Source organism: Antedon bifida, chromosome 6 (genome assembly GCF_963402885.1).
Source record: "Antedon bifida chromosome 6, ecAntBifi1.1, whole genome shotgun sequence".
NCBI lineage: Eukaryota > Metazoa > Echinodermata > Crinoidea > Comatulida > Antedonidae > Antedon > Antedon bifida.
In genome coordinates, this window is record NC_136231.1 from 9330844 (window position 1) to 9352963 (window position 22120).

Sequence of the window (22120 nt, forward strand, 5' to 3'; positions counted from 1 at the left end):
CTATCTTCTTTTCTTTGCAATTATACTTTTCTTTATGTAAATTTATTTATTTTATTTGTATTTTATATGTTATATTTTATATTGTTATTTTGAAGGATGCACCTTGTGCTATAAGTAATCCAACTAAATTAAATAAAAATATCGAGGTCCATGATAAGACCCAATTCAAACAAGGCCATATACATGGCTGCAGCCGCGTGCTCAAATTTGAGTTAATGTTTACCGACCAAGCGACCGACCGACCAAGCGACCGATCAACCGACCGACATGCATAGTGAGCCATAGAGTCGTCTTTGCACGCGATTAAAAAGGAGTTTGTGAAGTAACAAAAATCCTACCTAGCGCCCTCCTTTATTTAATATATTTTAAAGAGGGCGGCATATTGATAAGGACGACAATCTTATAAACTGATATTTTAACATATTTAACAATTTCAATATTAATAATGACAGAATATCATAACTTCAAAATGATCCTTTACATCTCCCTTCTTAAAATAAGAAAAGTAACTACTAGGCAGTTCCGTAGCTGTGATAGTGTTTAAGTATGTACAATTTCAATCCGGACTTGAGAAAGCCTCTTTAGCTCAGTGGTTAGAGCACTGGTCTTGTAAACCAGGGGTCGAGAGTTCAAATCTCTCAAGGGGCTAATTTTTTTTTTTTTTTATCTATTTAAATGATATTTCCTATCATATTCTCCTTTTTTCAACAATAATCAGAAGTATACACGTACACAATTTCGAGTCAAAATAAACTAGTACGACATACAAGCCACCAAAAATATTTTTTTTCCGATCAGCGCGAAATAAAATAACCGATGGACAATGGACGCATGCGCTAAAATGCTAACATCCGGGCCTGACAAAAAATATGGCTGCTCGTACATCAGAATAGAAGAACAAGTCGTAGGAGAATAATGCCGTAATTTGTCCTTTTTTCTGGAATAATTTTAAGTAAGAAGCATTCAGTATAAATATTATGTAAACATAGAGTAAGAAAATGCAGAATGGTGGGGATGAAAATACCGGAACTGCTCTTCCTGAGTCAAAACTTTGCGAAGCCCAGCAGAAGTTGCTGAGTCTGAGCTCCACGTTAGATCAGGTTGAAGGGAACTTGAATTCAATACAAGAGGATTTGTCGAAATCACAAGAGATGCCTAACTTATCAGGCAGTGAAGAAGCAGAGGCTTCAGAGGTAAATCATCAGTACCTGAATGTTTCAGCTTTAAATTCAGAGAAGATGACAGGTTAACCAGCAATACTTTAGGCTAGCGACTGTTCTGATTGGGTTAAACAAAATGAGGATAGGCTAGGCTAGCCTTCTTTTATTAGCCACCTACCTACCCACAGAATTAGGCCTAGGCCTATGTCTTTTTTTGTTGTCTCGTTTATGTTTTATATCTTAGCATGTTTGTTACTGTTGATGAAACATGTATTTTTTTGTTGTTGAAATAAAGATACCAAGATATTGAAATAGGCTTATCTTCTATACTATGCTAGTACTACTGTACCTACTTACTACTCTAGTGGTGAGCCCTACTACTACTACTAGGATAATCAAAATAATCCCCTAAAAAAATATTATAACAAAAATCGGGTAAACTATGTTGGCCTAGCTTGGCCCCTATTTTTTATACGGGCTATCGACTACAATCCTATCCATCCCTCTAGGCTCTCATAATAACTCATTAATATAATATAATGCCTAAATGCTGGAAAATTATAATAATTAATATTAGTTTAGGCCTATTCAATGTTAAATTCTTTTTTTTTTTGCGAAAAAATGTTTTATTTGTTGTTTTTCTTTGTTTAAGTGGATTGTTTGTCAAATGCGTGGTGTTGTGTGGTAATGCACTTGTCAATTGTATGACCCACTATACGACCCCTAGGAGAGGTGCGTCATTCTTCCGATATGCGTCGCACACACACCCATGATGCGTAAAAAATGTGCCTTACCTTTAGGTGACCATGACGCACCCAATTTGACGCACTGTCTATGACCATGTTGTTTATGATATGGTGTGTGGTAAAGTGATGGACATTGACACACCATTGTTCATTGATGTGAGGTACCATCTAGGTTTTTTGTCGCACCCTTGCGTCAGAAATTATTTGTAAATGACGTACCCATGACGCACCTCTCCCGGGGGTTGTATAGTGGGTCATACAATTGATGTATAGAAATCTTTCTATTCAGTAAATGTTGAAATGATGTTTGAAACATTGTGCTGTTATCAGAGAATCTGTACTGTAGGCCTATCCAACAATTGTATTTTCTCTTTTTTAACCATTTATTAACATTAGGGACTCATTGATATATTGTTAACAACAGATAATGATGAAACAAAATAAACGACTAAAACCATGAGAACCTAATTGTAGAATGTGCCACAATAAACTATTGCTCTTAGGATACACTAGTCTTCATGGATCATAAAGTATCTCAGATGTCCACTTCCACAGCTATGATTGCCCTTTGTTCTCCCAGTACAAATCTCCCAATATAAACTTAAGTAACTAAAACTGTACAGCAACTTTTTTTTTTTGGTGTCGAAATTGAGAAAAATAAGTCTTTTTAGCAAGGAAAAGTTCACAAAGTGACTTAGTCTTCACAAAGAATGTCTACAAAACCAAAGTACTGATGATTGACTATTTCAAAGAATATACTACTATACTACTGTAATTGCCTTTTTTACCTCAGATTTCACCTTTCATCCTGGATGAGGAATTAGAACATTTTGACGGGGAGCCGATACTGGACACTGCTTCCAAGCTTCTACACCTAGATCCAAGCGGAACACCTGATCTCCGAACTGTTGACCCAGAAACATTAGAAGCACTACTTGAAGCTGCAGGCAAGTTACATTTTTATGCTTTATTTGTAATATAAAGATTACAGATTACATACATTTTCATTTGAAAATTATCTATGCATACTAAGTATTCTTATACATTTGTTTGCCTTATTATAAAAGAGAAAAAATGTTTTTGCTGTAAAAATAAATTTAACTTTTATTAACAAAAATAATTGACTAATTATAATAAATAAACACTCCCTGGTCTTGTTTAAATTTTAATAGGAGAACCCTTTGATTCATGTTTAATATTATTTGGTTTAAGAATGTTTAAATTGAGCTTGAGAATGACCCCATGATGGAGTTGAAACATTCTTATTTTTCTTTTAATTACTTAATGAAAATCGCATGTCATGCCGGCTCTGGCAAGTAAATCAAACGCTAATGTTTCTGGCTATTTATTTCATGGCTATGCACATGTCGATTGGGCCATAGCCGCATGGAGTGTCATAAAAACAAAGCATTGATGTTCGACTTTATTTTCCGGAGGTGTACCGAAGCATGGGGTGAAAGACCCTATGACACTATGAACCTTTATTACCATGATTTTCCGAATATCAATGAATTACATAATGTATTGTGGAAGCTTCATTTACTACAGTACAAGTACCTACAGTGTGTTTATTCATGCAGATCTCTTTTGTTATCAGTGGTTATACACATACCTGCACTTTCTTTTGTATGATACTGTAGTACAGTAGCAGGTTTTGTAGGCCTATACTGAGTTCAAATTTGTGTATTCTATTCTACTCTAAACAAATACACAAATAAAAATAAAATTTACTACCACAGTATTACTGTAACACTATCAGTAATGATTTATAACCTCATTTTGAACTAAGTATGTATGGTATTGGTATGGTTAGTTTAATGCTGATAATAAATCATTTGTTTAATTAAAGTTATACATTTTTGTCTAAATCTGAAATAATATGTCTTTCAAAATGTTATCAGCTTTTTCATTTAATTTGATTCGATTTATTTTGATACAGGGAGAATATTCACTAGACAAAAATGCAAACATTTACATGATGCCAGGAATAGCCCTGTAAATCCCCAAAAGGAATTTACATCCTGATGTGTCCTACAGTATCAAACATAACATAAAATATAACATGATTTTATTATAATATTATAAAAAATGAACAGTGCTTATACAATTTTATCCAATGTGCGGCTATTCCAATTTTATCCAATGTGCGGCTATTCCAATTTTATCCAATGTGCGGCTATTCCAATTTTGTATGTTTTAAAATATTTAAATATTTAATTATTAATCTATTTTACTAAATATGTAAAGTGGTAAATACTATCAAGCTAATTCCAAGTTAACTTATACAGTATCTATAGATTTGCATAGTAACAGCCTGACTAAACATAATGTGGTAAACACATGTTCACATTGCCCTTTGTTAAATATGTTTTATTGTTTTCTTTGAAGCTGGTTGTAACACTGTAATACTTTTTAAAATCCCATTAAATTTAAAATATGTTAGTTATACTGTTACTGTTTTACACAGGTCAATTATTGCCTAACAGTAACATTAACAATCGGATTTCAATAAAGTAAACAATTTGCTTTAGTAATCAAGTTAGTTCACAGCTTATTTAGCATTTTGTTTAAAAATTAAATTAGGTAATATTTTGTCATGTGATACATGCCTTAAGTGTAAAGCTAAGTCAAAATACAACTGTTTAATTTCATTGAACAGTGAACAAAATCTATGAAATATATAGTATACTGGATACAGTACTTCACCTTTAATATTTACACTATGTCTCAAACAAACACTTTCGCATTTTTAAATAAAGCTTAATCATCTTCAAATCTTATCTATGATGAAGATTAGAACTAAATTAAAGTCATTGGTTTTACTGTTCTTTGTAGGCATTGATAAGCTTACAACTGCTGATGGGAAAGCCTTTACTGACCCTGAGATCCTACGCAAATTAACCTCTTCAGTGAGTTCTGCATTGGACGAGGCTGCAGCTGCCCTCAATCGGATGCGTGCAGAGAACGCTGCTGGAATAGGCAACGAAACAGCAGATGGGTAAGAATTGTGCTTGGTTACTGAAGTTGTATCCAGCTCGGCAAATGGCTATCAAGCACAGTCTGGGCTAGTTAACCTCATTGCATTTGTGCCCAGTTGGCTAGTTCCCACATTAGATTCATAACAACAATAGCCCTTACAGATGTGCCGGCTGATGCCTGTATAAATACCTGCATCATTATCGGCATATATCTATTCACATGGACCATAACCATAAAATTAATCAATTCTCACATTTTCTTCAGTGCATCATATATGGAGGATAGTGACAAAACTGCTGGTGCGACAATATTTGATGATGAAAAAGCCATTCATGAGACGACAGAGGAAGGCGAGAGTTTGCTTTCTTTAGCCTGTTCAGGAGGTTACTTTGAGCTAGCACAGGTAAGGATAAGCATATTCATACACTAGCGTTTTGTCATTCTAAACAGTATCAAGGTCCCACTTCAGATTCTTTTATTATTTCTGATTGCAAATGTGATGTTTTTTGCAGGTGTTACTAAAAATGAATGCAGCTATTGAAGACCGTGGACTAAAGGGGGATTGCACTCCCCTAATGGAAGCGGCATCAGGGGGACATGTTGATGTTGTGCGATTGTTGATTGAATATGGTGCGCATGTCAACTCTAAATCACAAACAGGTATTTTCAGAAAACTTTATATAATATAAATGATAGACATATGAGGATAACAATTATTCTGAGGATTCTATAATGCACTGTAATGCTTTGTATAAACATTTGAAAATATGCCATTTGATGTATTAATTTTTATTTCAAACTTGCCTAGACACAGACATTAACGAAAAGCATATCAATTATGAGACTGAGACACATTCTAATAACCTAATGACATTATTTGTTACAATTTAAGGAAACACAGCACTAATGTATGCATGCAGTGGCGGCCATGAGGATGTGGTACAGGTACTGTTAGAGCATGGTGCCAATATCGAGGATCATAACGAGAATGGTCACACTCCATTAATGGAAGCAGCCAGTTGTGGTCACGTTGAAGTGGCTCGCTTGTTGCTGATGAGAGGCGCTGGAATCAATACACACTCCAACGAGTTCAAAGAGAGTGCTCTCACACTAGCCTGCTATAAAGGTACCTTTTAATGATAGTGTTAACTTGCTCATTTCTACTTCAATGTAAAGTCTTACTTGTAGCTTTCAATATGAAATGATTAACATAGATGCTCATGCTCATAGCAGACGAGATCCTACCAGATCAGCACACTGTGAGATGATCCCCTACCTTTTTTTCAAATAGTGTACCAAGTTCTTTAAAATGCACTATATGTACACAGGATGGGCAATGAGAGTAAGCATCTTGCCTAAGGATACAATCAGTATTGTACCCATTGTAATGCCTATCACATGCTAGTCCGATATTATCATTACACCATCACTCCCCAGGCGGTCTCCCATCCAGAACACAACCAAGCCCAACATTACTTAACTTTGGTGACCTGACGAGAATCAGTGTTCAACATAGTATGGCCATATAATAATATTTATCAAATACATGATTTCTCAATTTTCAGGTCATCTGGAAATGGTAAAGTTTCTATTGGAAGCAGGAGCTGACCATGAGCACAAGACAGATGAAATGCATACAGCATTAATGGAGGCTTCAATGGATGGTCATGTTGAGGTGGCACAACTCTTACTTGACCATGGGGCCCAGGTAAGAACAGCTTATCAATGCTAACTTTTAGTCAAGAATATACTATACTGAGTGAAAACTTCCTATCCCATTGGTTTTAAACATAAAGCATAAAGCTCTGTCTACACTATCAAACCAACCCAAATATGGTAGTGATATGATGTCATCGTGTCCATATATGGGCACATCACATTTTTTTGTCACAAGTTTGATAGTAAAAGTGGTTTAATGGTAGGAAAGCATTTAGTAGAAAACTATTTAAATTCTCAGATTTTGTCATCTTTTCCATTTTTTTTATTTCAATAGTATTCAATATTCAAATTATGTTTATTAATCCTTTCTGAAATTCATTGCTCGTTTAAATATATAATATAAATGTATGACAATAAAAATGTAAAAATTTACAGAATGAAAAGAAACAGACAACATTAAACATGAATACAAATTCAAAACAATACAAATTATGAGATCCATTATTTACCTTTAACATTTTTGTTAAAAAGTTGAATGTCTTAAGGAAGGAAGGAAGGAGAGAAGACACTTGTTGGTGTGAGAGGTCGGTGTCCGAAAGCGACCGTTGCGGACTAGTTAGTTAAGTTTATTGTGAAGAGGGTGACCGGTGTCCTTTAAAATAGATTGAAATATTCTGGAAATATTAATGTAGTAGAAGTAGTTTTTAATCTACAGTTTTATGTTTGATAACACACTCAATTCTACTACTTGCTTATCTTAGGTTAACATGCCAGCAGATAGCTTCGAATCGCCGCTGACATTAGCTGCATGTGGTGGGCACGTAGATCTAGCTGCTCTACTCATAGACAGAGGAGCAAATATAGAGGAAGTTAATGATGAAGGCTACACACCTCTAATGGAGGCTGCTAGGGAGGGACATGAAGAAATGGTTGCTTTGTTACTAGCTCAAGGTAAATACTTAAACAGGACCACAGAATGATAAGTCAGTAAGTGGTTATCACCTGATGGTCGTTACACTACCTTTTCCAAAACTCTCTAAAGATGGTAGGTATACACTGCAATGAAGCTGATATATGTCAAACCCTTGGGGTTTTTTAAAACTTGGGCAGAGTCACCGCAAACCATAGCTATACAATAAAGTCACTCCTTGATCATTGTTCTGGTGGTAGAACAAGTCTTCTCAGATAAGGACTTAAACCTGGAGGTCCAGTGTACACTTCTGACTCGTGTGCACTAAAGAATCCAGTCCTTTTGAAAGAGTAGGGGGTTATCCCTGGTCTAATCAGCCCCTGTCGTTGTGGACAGACGAAAGAGTGCCGTTTGGTGGCAGCACTCGAAACGAAGGAACCCTTTTGAGAGAAGAAGTTATTGTATGTGTAGTCCACACCTGTGCTCGATTCAGCCCAGTTAGGCTGCAAGCCACAAGATATTCCCCTACATTTACTATAGTAAGTTTAAACATAATAATATGACTAACATTGAATCTGAGCCCAGCACAATTAACTAACTTGATGTACTTGCTATAATTGTAGGTGCCAATATCAATGCACAAACAGAGGAGACCCAAGAGACTGCCCTAACTCTAGCCTGCTGCGGTGGGTTTCTAGAAGTAGCTAAATTTCTGATAGAAGTTGGAGCTGATATGGAGCTAGGCTGTTCAACACCACTAATGGAAGCCTCACAGGAGGGTCATGTAGAGCTGGTCAAATACCTACTTTATCAAGGTTTGTATGGATTTAATTGTGAAGCTGTTTTTGCAATTGATATAGATATTTTATTTTCTTTCCCATACAAAAGTAGCGTGTCTTGCCCACAATTTGAATTTAGATAAATGTTTATCAAATACACATTTATCTATACAGTTGAACCTCCCGTAAGCAACCACCCTCGGGACCGGGAAAAGTGGCCGATAGAGGGCCAAAATTACATGTTATGGCTATGCATAAAGGCGTCTAAATTCTGCAGCTAATTGTGAGTGAGTGGCCGAGCGTAGTGAGTGGCCAAGCGTAGTAGTAAAAAAAAAAAGTGGCCGTGGCTTAGGGGAGGTGGCCGCTTATGGGAGGTGGCTGCTTACAGGAGGTACCAAATACACTAATTAGATAGAAAGAACAAACAGGCTTTTGAAAGTGCGGCCGTTAAGGCAAGTGGCCGCTTATGGGAGATGGCCGCTGACGGAGGTTCAACTGTACTTCCAATATGCCCTATTAAACTTTTGTAATATTGTACTTTGTCTATCTAATTGACAAAATATAGCCTTCGATTGAAACTAGATAAGTGATTGTTTTAGGTATAACTTTCGTACACCGTTTGGAGTCAATTCAGTCGGGAGAACACTTTGTAACAGATTGTAATTATATTATATTCAGGAGCTAATGTACATGCCACTACTGCCACTGGGGACACTGCATTAACATATGCCTGTGAAAATGGTCACACTGATGTGGCAGATGTATTGTTAGCGTTTGGAGCTAACTTGGTAAGAATGTTGTCTTAACTAATTTTACCATTTAAAAAACATTTTTTTTGAATATTCTAAATTCTCAATAATTATGAAAACATAAAGAATAAAATAGTCATTTTGAGAAGCTACATCATATAATTTATATTAATACAGTTTATCTCAGTATTTCAACTTATCATCAATACACCCACTCCACCCAGGTGTACAAATGGGTACCTGGTAAGGTCAAGACATAACTTTGTGCAGATTACTAGCTGCATTGTGGGAGTATGTTTTCATAAGTGTTTGATCAATAAATGACTTGAGTAATAATATGTACACTGCTTAGAGGTTTCACAACATTAGGTGCTTTGTAAATCAAGGATATCATTATTAATACAATAATTAGTATTTATAGTTAACTTGAAAATACTAATAAGAACATACCTGTGATAATTTTCAAATTAGGAACACGAGTCCGAGGGTGGTAGAACACCATTGATGAAGGCTTCCAGAGCTGGACACCTGTGCACTGTACAATTCCTAATAAGCCGAGGTAAGCATTATGATAACATATTAAAAAATGAATAACAGTTTAAATAGAATTAAGTAACATTAATTAAACATCAACTATGATCTTGTTTACTATTACTAATTAATTTAAAGCTATATTAAAAAATAAACTTGGCCTTTTTCAGGAGCAAATGTGAATCGAGCAACAACCAACAATGACCACACTGTGCTGTCTCTTGCCTGTGCAGGAGGACATCTATCTGTTGTAGAATTGCTCTTGGCTCATGGAGCTAATCCAACTCATAAATTGAAGGTAATATATATATATACAACCACTTCGTCTCTGAATATAGTATAGTCCTATATTTTAACCATGCCCCTCAGCCCAGTAGATATTTGTATACTATTCTCTGACTTCATTGTACTGCCTGACATGACACATGGCTATGCAACTCGGAATGCAACCCATATTGCGGTTCAATGCCTTCCCAGATTTCTATTGCTGTACTGCCTAGCCTATGAAATAAATTTTAATTACCGGTGCATCTTTAATTCTGCGTAATCGTAATATAGATAAAAGTATATTAATTTGAATGCAGATGGCAACTTCCTTTTAAGAGTGGATTAAGTTAATGTATTACTTTATTGAAATAAACTTGATTAAACACATTTTGATTCTGAACAGGATGGCTCAACTAGTCTAATTGAAGCTGCCAAAGGAGGCCATTCCCAAGTAGTAGATCTGTTACTAGAGTATCCAGCAAACATGGTCCAAGCTAGCCTACCAATGGATGGTAGTATCACACCCCCACTTGAACAGCAGGGGGAGATCCCTAGGGTACCAACACAATCACTTCCAATGGTAGTACCACCACAAGAACCAGACAAACATCCACAAGAAGGATCTCCAATGGTGGGACCCTCCGTGGTAATCCCAGGTAAGGAATTTAACATTCATTTGCCGTTAATTAAAGAATTACTTAACTGTTGAGGACTTGTCTCTTTTAATACAGTTTAAGTAAATAATGTGTAGACAAGTTTTTACTTTTCTATTTTTAAGCACTAAATCACCTATAATTGTTGCACTGCCAAAATCATGTAATGTTTATTATCTCTAAATGGAGAATAAGAAGTGATTCAGAGATGGTAAAACTTAATTATGCCTATATCAGATTAACAACTTTATTATGAACATTGATTTTGATAGGTGCTTTATCAGGAATAGCTGGCCAATCTTACCAAGATCTGCCAAATGCAATATACGACCCGTCCAACCAAAGTGATGCCAATCCAGAATCATACGTTAAATTCTTTAACAACGTTCCATGCTCGTTTGAAAATGTTGCTAAATGGCCATCAGAATTCACTACCACCTCAAGCTCACCTTCACCTAAAAGACAAAAAACAGCAGAGGAACAAATTCTAGAGAAACAGCAGATAATAGCTGAGCTGCAGAAGGTAGAGCGGGAACTTCAAGAGCGTATGGAAGCTCAGAAAGCTCTTTCGCAACTCACTGCTTCAAAAGTTGCTGCTCAGTTCCGAGAGGTTGTACAGAGTCGACAGTTTGCAGCACACAATGCTGCGAATTTGATCCGGGAAGAGATTGATGAAATGGCAGAAGCAGCAGCTGAAGCAAATAATAATAAATCAAGAAAAGGTCCATTTGATGGTGAAGAAGATGATAGCGGACTTGGTGATTCAGAAATCCAACTGATGCGAGCTTCAGAAAATGTCTATCATGAACAGAGTGATGGTGGTGCTGGTGAAGCAGTTGCCATACAGGGTGTGATCAATGCCAAGTATACAGAACAAGATGAGGAACCAGAGCCATTTATCCTAACAGATGAAGAAAGTATTCAGTCAGATAAACTGATAGCAACCCACTTAGCTCAGGCTGTTTTTGCACCAACACTTCCTCTTCCTGATGTACAGACTTTGTTGGCCAGAACAGGTCAAGTCAATGAGGTTGAACAAGGACTCATTGGGGAAGGTACTCAGACTCCTTGGGATGATGTCATGACAGAAACCAGTGATAAAGAACAACTGCTGGCTGCCGTTGTGGATACCTTACAAGATGCCGTCAATGCTGTATCAGGTATTCTTATAATATCCTTGTGACCTAATTCTGATCCAACTAACCAAAACATAAATAACTTAATAAATTAATAAATTAAATTAAAAATATATTAATCTGTTATTAAGTAATCTATATTGATTAAAAATATATTGAACAAATGTTTTTTTTAGATGCTGAATGTCAAGAAGATATTAAGAAACCAATACCAGTAACCCATTCAGTAGGTACCCAGTGTGGCTATCCTGCCATAACCACTGATTTAGTACAGCAAATCACACCACCAACTCCTCAGTCAAAGGCCATTTCCGGTCCAGCATCCCCAGCAGATTTTGATATCGTACCACCTCCTGAACTACATGCCCCTGTAGAGATTGACGCACGTACAGAGAGTAATCACGATACAGCGCTGACCATAGCATGTGCTAGTGGACATGATGAAGTCATAAAACTGCTTCTGGAGAAAGGGTCAAACTTGGAACACAGGGATAAAAAAGGTATGTTCATGTTTTTTTTAATTTTTACTTTAATAAAAGAAGCAACAAGGTTAATTGAAATGTGTTATTCCATAAAGAAATAAGGCCAAAATAATTTTGGAGGCAAACTTTAGCTCATGTCTATTTAGCACAAAAGTACATTAATCTATTATTTATTACCTAATAGGATTTACACCATTAATTCTCGGAGCTACTGCCGGCCACACCAGGTCTGTTGAGCTTCTCCTTCACCATGGTGCTGAGATCGAAGCACAATCTGAAAGGACCAAAGACACGCCTCTTTCATTGGCATGCTCTGGTGGAAGATATGAGGTAAGACTATATTGGTAACTAATACTGCATAAATTGTTAACCAGGTTTGATCTCTAAATATAATACACGGCTTCATACACGCATACGTGAACCGTGAGAAGTATTAGGAGAAAGCATAGTTGCATGTTATTTGATTACTATGATTGGTCAGTTTAATACCATGGCAATACATGTGTGCGAATTAACAACTTAGTTCATCTCGGAACAAAAAAACAGGCATCTCATTGATTTGTTTGTTTTCAAGATTTTTTTATAGATTTTCTTAGAAAATTATCTTCACACTATGCAAACCTGGTTACAACTTGTTACAAGTTTGAAATGGGTATAATCTATTTGAACTTTTAGACAAGGACTTATAACATCTATGTGCTGTACAGAAAAAGTGTTCAGGAAGTAAAGATTTGATATGATACCACAATCACCTTCATCCTATCTCTCTCCTTAGGTTGTTGATCTGTTGTTATCCCGTGGTGCTAACAAAGAGCACCGCAATGTCTCCGACTATACACCACTTAGTCTGGCTGCGTCTGGTGGATATGTTAAAATAATTAAACTCCTATTACGACATGGGGCAGAGATTAATTCAAGGTTTGTAGTTCATGGTTTTTTGCAGTTGGTAAAAAATTAATTTGTATACAATAGTTAAATATTGTGTAAGTATCTTATCTTTCATTTTATACTGTAACGTAAATAATTTTTTTCATTGATGGTACAATGCCAGTAACTCAGGACTTCACTATCTTATCATACATGCATTTGCCAAATAACTGAATCATATATTCGGTATTCTCTATCACTCTGAATATAAATTTTCATGTAATTTGCATAATCATTTGCATACTGTCACTACACCAATTGTAAAGCATTGTTGACTTTTATTTCAGAACTGGAAGTAAGCTGGGAATATCTCCATTGATGCTTGCTGCTATGAATGGCCACACAGCAGCTGTAGAACTGTTGCTGGACATGGGAAGCGATATCAACGCCCAAATCGAAACTAACCGCAATACAGCACTGACACTAGCCTGTTTCCAAGGCCGGACAGAAGTTGTAAGCCTTCTAGTAGATCGTAAGGCAAATGTTGAACACAGGGCAAAGGCAAGTGAAATAAATAAAATTCAGGCAGATTATTTATATTGATTGTTTAAATGGATGATTAACTATGATGTTTAAAGTATTTTACTGTACAGTATAATTATTATTTTTGACTACTAAAACTATTGTACTTTATTTTAACAGACTGGTCTAACACCGCTTATGGAAGCTGCATCTGGTGGTTATGCTGATGTAGGCAGAGTTCTTATTGAAAAAGGTGCCGATGTGAATGCTGCACCAGTTCCATCGTCAAGGGATACAGCATTAACCATTGCTGCGGATAAAGGGCATTACCGGTTTGTGGAACTATTACTCCAATATGGTGCCCTAGTAGACGCGAAAAATAAGAAAGGCAATTCTCCACTATGGCTCTCCTGCAATGGTAATTCTTGTTTGTTTTTTTTAATTATAGATAATGAGTAATTAATACTACTAGAAGCAAAATAAGTTAAATTCTTTGATTAAAGATGCATTATTAAGATTGGTTCCCACTAGGACACAGCAGATGGATGTAAGCTCAACACAAGCGAGTTGACATTTGTCAAATTATTTTTCTTTCCTCCTTGTGTTGTGTCCTAGTGAGAACCAAGCTTTAGACTTATAAAATCTTTGAAATTATATAACTATGTTAATTGGATACATTTTTTTTTCTCATTTTAGGTGGTCATTTGGAAGTTGTACAACTGTTGGTTAATGCCAAAGCTGACATTGATAGCCAAGATAATCGCAAGGTTTCCTGCCTTATGGCAGCCTTCCGCAAGGTTTGAAACAATTGTTAATGAATAATTTGAGTATTGATGTTTATGTATACATACGACTATAACAGTTTCTTGTGCTATTTATGATGATGAAAAAGAACTGGTACTGGTAACATCTAACAAATATAAAATTGTTGCAACTGATAATTTGTTAATTTCTTGTTTCATCAATGTAGAGTATATCATGTGTCATTTTGCATAAAGTAAACCTTGTTTTTCTCTCATTGTGATTTTTTTAGGGTCATGTGAAAGTTGTAAAATGGATGGTTAAACATGTCAACCAATTTCCATCAGATACAGAATGTATGAGGTTTATTGCTACCATTTCAGATAAGGTAAGCATATCAGTTATCAGCCACATACCTGAAACAAAGATTGTTTTATTTAGTTAGGATTCAGTTTTTACCAAAGTGCAAGTGAACTTTTAATTCATTATTTTGGTGAAATATCTGACATGCAAAATGGTGAGTGGAGTTGTGGCTTGGTTATGATGCTTGGCTATCAATCCAAGGGTTTAAGTCCTGTCATTTGTTTGTCTAGTGAACATGATTGCTACCTTTAAAAAGGATAGTGAATGAATTCGCTTATGGTTATCCTGGGCAATTTGCCTAAATATATAAAAATGAAAAAAAACAACAATAAGCCACATATCTGAAACAAATATACATATTTCCCATTTTTTTCTTTTCCTGAAGCTGTTTTTAAATCCATTTTTATTTCTTTTCCTTTTAGGAACTACTAAAGAAATGTCATCAGTGCATGGAGATAATTGTCACGGCCAAAGATAGACAAGCCGCTGAAGCAAATAGAAATGCAAATATACTACTAGAAGAACTGGAATCTGAGAAGGTAAAATCATTGTCATTGTTTGTGTATAAATTATATATATATATATATTACAGATATTAGAGAGTTTTCAATTTGTGACAATCGAGAGCCGACGACCAACCTAGGTCAGGTCAATCAATGTGTTGTTACCTGGACCTAGAAACCACTAAACTTGTATAGATGTGAGGCGCCCAAATATCTCCGCATGTGCACAATGAACTAATATGACAGAGTTTAAATCATCAGTCATTCCTAATAAAGAAAAGACAATTTGTATAAAAAAAAAGATTTCCTAAAACATGATTTTTACTGGAATTTCATTGAAATAAGAATAAAATTAAATATGAAATCATTGTTTTGCAGTCAAGGGAAGAAAATAGAAAAGCTGCTGCTGCTAAACGAAAGGAAAAGAAAAAATTAAAGAAGAGAGAAAAGAAAGCTGTGAAACCAGCCAATGACCAATCACAGGAGCCCGAAGAGGAAGATGACGAGGAAGATGAAAAGACTCCAGCTCAGAGTATGTATACATTCCTTTTGAGCTGTAAAAGAAGAAATGATGACTGAAGAAACTAAGGGGACGATGAAATTTGGGTGTCATTCGCAACTATAGAACTTGCAAATGGGTGTAAACAATAAAACTAAAATTGGGCTTTAACAAGGATGAGGATATCTAGCACTAATTTAAGACTGCCTTTGTGCAGTATGTATAGATTCAAAGAGATTAACAACACATTTAGATGTCAATTGATAATCATTGATCATGCAACCAAGGCAATCTAACAACAGGATGCTGAGCTCCGGAGGTCAATGGGTTTAACTCTGGCTGCTACACGATCAGTTCCACATCCCTTAACAGACACTGTGCACCGCAGAGAATATGTTCATAGTACAGTACAGTTTGTATTTGTCGCAGCCAGACATAAGATCAAAGGACTATTACGAGTTCCTATCTTGACAAGACGAGCTCAGTGTCCTGTTGTTAGATTGCCTTGATGCAACTCTGTCTAAACAGTAAAATCTGAAGTGGAAAAAAAATGCATTTCTTGATTGTCATTAATAAATCAAATCCAAATTATAATTTGCTTTAATAGAACACAATCAAATTATGTACATAATTGTGAATATTATTCAAAAGTGGGGACAAAACATGACTGAATATCAATTCATTTTGAATACAATGTTGTAATTTACTTCTAATCTTTTATTTTTTCTTATTAAATTGTTTAGTTGAAGAAACAGTACCGATAGAACCTCCAAGTGCCACAACCACAACAACAATTGGCAAAGTCCGAACAACGGACACTGTAGCACCTCAGTCAAGCAACCGAAAAGAGAAAGCGATCACCAAAACATCCACTGCCACTAGAGTAGCAACGACCGTGGCGGTCGTAGCAAGCACCAAAGAGAGTGAGAAAAATGAGAAGAATAAAGTAAAAAGTTCTAAGAAAGATCTACATTATAAAACAACAGGAGAAAATACTAAGAATGATCGAGGGAGGAGAAAAAGGCCATCGAAAGACACAAAAGCAAATAGTAATAGACATATCGAAAAGCCAATGTAAGTTTTTAAATTATATTAAAATCTGGGGTTTTGGTAACCTCGTTTCACATTTCATGATTACAATTAGAACGCAAAATGGCATAATACAGAGCATTAAAATGAGGACCAACCTATAAGTAAACTTGTCTCAGTTGGCCCTTTAGCATGGTTACAAAAAATAATAATAAGAACAAGTGAGAATAATGAAGCATCAGTATAATAAGAATGAAATGTTTAAAGATTTTTATTTTAACCAATGTTATAACAGAATGTGAAGCACCGCAGATTATGTGTTAATGTTTTATGTGTTACTATATAAGTGTTAATGGTTAATGATTAACTAAAAAAAACGCATTCTTTTACAGGGTATCTGAGGATTACAATGGTTTGACACCAATCTCGCTAACCAAGAATGCACGCATGGGAGATAACAACTTAGTGGCATCAGTAGGCAGTAAAACAGTGCCATCATTAATTGTGAGCCCTAAGCGCGGTCAACGACGAGACGATGGCTGGATGGAAGTTGTACGAAGGTTAGTTTACATTTTGATTGTGAAAAAAAAAACCAGTTAATATGCAACTTTACTGATAATGATTTATGAATGCATGCCCTACTCTGAGAATGCCTGTGGGTAGAACTCGAACCCATGAGCTCCAGATAACTAGCCTAGCATTCAGACCTCTAGACCACTAAGACCTCTAGACCACTAAGCTTGCGCTGATGACTAGGGTTAGATTCGAGCCCAAGAAACAGCAGGAACTGCACCAACAGGATTGTAATTTAATAACTACTTCAAAGTAGTTAAATTAAATTATATAGAATCTTTTTTTTATAATCAATAATGAGCTATTGATGTAAGTTTTACTATGACATTTGTATGTACGTTTGGAAGAAAATAAATATTGATTTGATTTGTTTCAGGTCTAAAAAAGTAGCTGTACCTGGTAGTGCTATAAGTCGAGTGATTGGCAGAGGTGGTTGTAACATCAATGCCATCCGTGAAGTAACTGGTGCACATATAGATGTAGATAAACAGAATAAAGGAGGAGAACGTACTATTAATATCAAGTAAGTTCTATAATGATCACTCTAATAGCTCTAATTATGATGACAAATGCTACCATGCCATTTGAAACATTAACTACATTTTTTAAACTTAATAATAATACTTATGAAGGAGAATATGTTGAGTGTTTTATTTTCGTTTGAATTTGTCTTCCTTTTTTGTGTTATTTAATTTTACTGTTCACTGAGTATAATCCCACCCATTTAGGATGAATTTGTACACAAGAGTTAACAAAATTGTACAATCTGAGTGTAATCCCACCCACTATACTTTTCTTCATATTTCATACACAGGCCATTGATAATTAGTAAATGTTGAAACATAAACAAGTTTTTCATTTTGTCCACAGGGGCTCTGCTGATTCTACACGCCATGCTCATCAGTTAATCAATGCACTTATAAAAGATCCCAACAAAGAGTTAGATGAGATCATACCAAAATTTAAAAAGGCTCATTTATCCCACAATTCTTCGGTGGTCACTGCTACTGTCACATCCTCTACAGCTCGCATCAACTCTGCTACATATTCCTCCACCACTCAACGTGTATCAACCATCATATCTTCAAGCTCACAATCCATGTCAAAGAACACCAGTGCAAAGATCTCTGCATCAAATGGAAAGTTGACGAATTCTATTTCGTCTGTTACACCGAGCTACCACATACACCAATCAGCAAGTCAGACCCGAACTCAGCCGCACGGAGTTGACTTGTCCCATTTGTCAGGAATAAGGCCGAAGATGCATTCCCAAAATCCGTTTCCTGTTGGTTATCCACCTGGTCCATCTGTGCTTCAGAGACATCCAACTGCTACAATGGTTAGGCCCCCTGCACCTGGAATGACACCAGCTTTTCCTACAGTGCGACACAGCCCTGTAATTCGCCAGCTTTTTCCATCGGAGCCAAAGCAAATTCCTATGCCTCCTGATAATTCAAGCGTTGGTATGCATATAAGACATCCAGCTATACAAACATCTGGAATACAACCACATAGAATGCCATCACCAGGTATGCAGACACCTGTCAACTTTCCCAACAGAATGCCAGTAGATGTAGCTGTTAGAAATCCTCATGCTATCAGTGGTCACACTCCACCAGTACAGCATCACATTGGTAACCATTCAATGATACAGCCAGCCGTTGGAACTCCTAATTCACACTTCAGTGAACAGGTTATAAGTCGCCCTACTTCCGTTGGTGTTCAAAGTACAGTGACTCCCTCTTCTGTGACAGTGACAACAACTACTACACGAACATACAACCTGTTTTCTGATGCATCTTCAATGGCTTCTACTGATATGTTCAGGGTTGGACCTATTGGTCAGCCACCCCAAGCCAAGCCAGTTGGACCCATTTCACTACCTGAAACACACATTGCAGATGTTGTAGAAAAGTCAAAAGCTCCAGGTTTCAATCGAAGTGGTCCTATATCGTCCAATCTCCGTAATGTTACTATACCGGCTTCGATTCTAAGTAATACTATCTCTAAATCAAATGTCGGCATGGCAGCATCTGCTTTCCGACCACAGCAAAACAGCTTTCCTGTTGCTCCTGCACCAACATCTCAACCATTTCCACCATCCTATTCAGGTCCATCCCAGACCAGTCCTTGTAGTCCAAGAGATCTTCAAGAACGATCACAGTTGAATGTAAATGCACAGCCATTTGTACCGGTAAAGATAACGCCATCCATGCAGTCTCCAACACATAGCAGTGCGTCACAGGATGGCTCACCAGGGGCTTCTCCCAGATCAAGCACGGAATCGTCCAGTCCTGTTCTATCAAATGACACAAGTGGTCTATCAGATAGGAAACTCAGGCCAATTGGTACTGAACGAAGCCGTCAACAACAACGACGAACACCAACTGGCTTTCCAACTCTGCCGTCGGGTACTGAACTTGGCAACCAACCTTGTCAGGCAACTGGCATCAGTATCTGGTCATATAAGCCTGGTTAGTAAATTACTATAATATGAATATAAAGGCAATCAAGCAATCAAGTCTAGAATGTATTATTCCAATCATGGTGTGCTAACTAACACAAAAACTACACGTTTACACATTTACCCAGTCACCAATTGATTCTAGGTTGTCAAATTATCACCATTCACTAATTACATTACTTATGGATCATTTACATACAGGTGATGGAGGTAACAGCTGGCTTCATACATCTCCACAATCTGTTGAGGAGAGTCTTCTGGAAAACCACAAGCTGCATACCTCTGGTGTGATTGGTAGACGTACTAATGTAGAGGGAGATTTCCACATGAATGCCGCTATGATGGTCAGTCTGATATGATTTTTTATAAAGTGATTTTACTGTATTCGAATAAACACCCCCACTTTGAATAAACATCCCTCTCGTGTAAACACCTGCCATAGAACATCATTGAGAATAAACGCCCTGGCGAGTTTATTTCCTTTATAAAAAACGCCTCGCCACATACATATATGCACACACTAATTGTATTACAAAATTCATTAATTGAAATGGTCTACAATTTACCATTTTGATACATTTTATCACTTCTTGATATATAATTGTGTTGTTCATATCTAGAGGGTATTTAATTGATTATGCATGTTACCACATACACCCAAAAAAATGAATAAACACCTCCCCCGAATGAACTTTGCTCTAGTTTGGTAATCCGTTAAAAATAAAATGTTACTTTTGTATCATTGTAGACATCTAATTCTATATTTGGAGGTTGGAGCAGTGGTACTGGTGATGCTTCAGAGAAAAATGTGAGTTATTTGGCAATAAAATGACCTTATTATTTTGAGTGCAGCTAATTTGATAATAAACGTATATACAACAATTATGTATTAAGTTTTTTAATCAAAATTTCTTTTTTAACCAATTTGGTTGAATTTATTTATATTAGGGCAAAAGTATATATACTTGTTTTCCAAATCTAATAACGACTAAAAATTTCAATTTCATCATCGCAATCGTATAGGTTGACACTCAACAAATATATTTATTTGGCTGTTTAGTAAGCCGTTTATATACATTTTGTTAAAGAAACGTCTGATAAAATAATCTTAAATGTTTACTTTTATTTGATAGGTGTGGAGCGACTGGTCTAGTACAATGTAACCAAGATGTTCTGTTATTACAAAGCTAGCATTTCATTTGACCTTTAGCTTATATAAAATATAGATGACAAAGAATGCAAATGTATACCCATGGAACTCCTTAACGTAATGTTTCTATATTGGTTGGTACTCTTTTGGCATCCTTATCAATGGTTATTTGTTCAAATGTGGTGATCAAATCTTTAAGTTGCTTACCAAAAAAAAAACCTGGTTGGTGTTTACATTATGTCCTGCTTTGATTATCTTGGTGTACTACTAAATTGTTTAAATCATTTATCGATCCAAAGAAAAGTCAACCATTTAAGGATCTGGAAAGCAGTTAAAATTTATGTTTACTATCATGTAAAGATAATTGTGGTGGAGTTTACTATACAAGTATTTCTATTATATGCCTCCTTACCACACAATGTGGTAGTGAATTATATTATGTATTCTTAACATGGTATTGTATACGGTTTTCCCTTCAGTTATAACAAGGAGCTAACTAAAAAGATGTGCTTTAAAAAAAACAAGAAATTTAATTGTTAATTTAATCTTAAAATCTTATTTACTATTGATCATATGGTAAAAAGAATCGGTAAAAAACAAACAAAACTTATCATCCATAGTAACTGCCATGCGATTAAATGGTTAACCCTTTGCAAATACTTCTTGTTTTTAATTCGAGAAAGGTTGATTTGCTGTAGAAAAATTATTTGAAAGTAGATATTTTAAGAAGCACATTTCGGAAATTATGCTAGAGTTTTGTTAATAATTGAAATTGTTCTGGTTTCATATTTTGCATTGCAAAATAGGCTGACTATGAGATACAATGTTTTTTTAAAAATTATTATCATGAAATATGTAAAACAGTTTTATTTATCGTTATCATATTTTAAAATTAACTCTTAAAACATTTGTCATTAAGTTAATGTTGTGATAGATGTGAGAGAAAAATGAATCAACCATGCTTTATGTATGTTGTGCAACCATAATGTTAAATGTTTATTAATAATCCAAATTTAATGTACATCAGTGTATGTTGATAGAAGCTCTTATAGATTTTCTCTCCTAATTAAATCTATACACATTATTTAGTGTGAAGAATTTCCACGCCAAGAAAAGAATTAAAAGGCTTCTGACTGGGAATCAGTAAAAAAAGTTGAATAATTTAAACTCCCTTTGTCCCAATCTTTTAATTTGATACAGTAATGTATATTATTCCTGACTTTATTATTGGAGACCTATGTATAACATGCATTCTGATGTCTATGTTCCATTATAATGGGTGTACTGTATTTGTTAGACTTCATGATTATTAAACTCAAGTTATGCCACTGAATTTTGTGTTTGTTTTCTCTATATTG

General features: G+C 35.7%; 2 protein-coding genes and 1 non-coding gene across 4 annotated transcripts in view; all 3 read left to right on the forward strand.

Moving 5' to 3' along the window:
* LOC144845333 (alpha-2-macroglobulin receptor-associated protein-like) overlaps nt 1–22120 on the forward strand; it is a 149536-nt gene that overhangs the window by 105063 nt on the left and 22353 nt on the right. The window lies entirely within an intron of this gene.
* Nucleotides 576–648, forward strand: Trnat-ugu (transfer RNA threonine (anticodon UGU)). The gene has a single exon. It is a non-coding gene; the product is annotated as a tRNA-Thr (tRNA).
* On the forward strand, nt 869–22095 carry LOC144845305 (ankyrin repeat domain-containing protein 17-like). Of its 2 annotated transcripts, none has more exons than XM_078702522.1 (30): nt 869–1193; nt 2700–2853; nt 4742–4904; nt 5150–5288; nt 5398–5545; nt 5778–6011; nt 6451–6593; nt 7306–7495; nt 8078–8269; nt 8912–9021; nt 9454–9541; nt 9684–9811; nt 10184–10436; nt 10706–11593; nt 11746–12069; nt 12236–12381; nt 12827–12969; nt 13266–13479; nt 13621–13858; nt 14137–14237; nt 14474–14569; nt 14967–15083; nt 15426–15579; nt 16290–16620; nt 16968–17135; nt 17525–17671; nt 18019–19622; nt 19814–19956; nt 20361–20420; nt 20746–22095. In XM_078702522.1, exons 1-30 carry the CDS (start codon nt 999–1001, stop codon nt 20773–20775), a joined length of 7041 nt encoding a protein of 2346 aa, XP_078558648.1. In that variant the 5' UTR covers nt 869–998; the 3' UTR covers nt 20776–22095. The 2 variants fall into 2 exon arrangements, with proteins under 2 accessions (XP_078558648.1, XP_078558649.1); XM_078702523.1 differs by having other exon boundaries at nt 879–952.

Excerpts from the sequence above, each read along its gene's own strand:
- LOC144845305 (XM_078702522.1), top strand. The coding sequence starts at position 999 with ATGCAGAATGGTGGGGATGAAAATACCGGAACTGCTCTTCCTGAGTCA. Across the intron at positions 2,854-4,741 it reads AGCACTACTTGAAGCTGCAG|GCATTGATAAGCTTACAACT; the intron begins GCAAGTTACATT and ends TGTTCTTTGTAG. Across the intron at positions 17,136-17,524 it reads TGGATGGAAGTTGTACGAAG|GTCTAAAAAAGTAGCTGTAC; the intron begins GTTAGTTTACAT and ends GATTTGTTTCAG.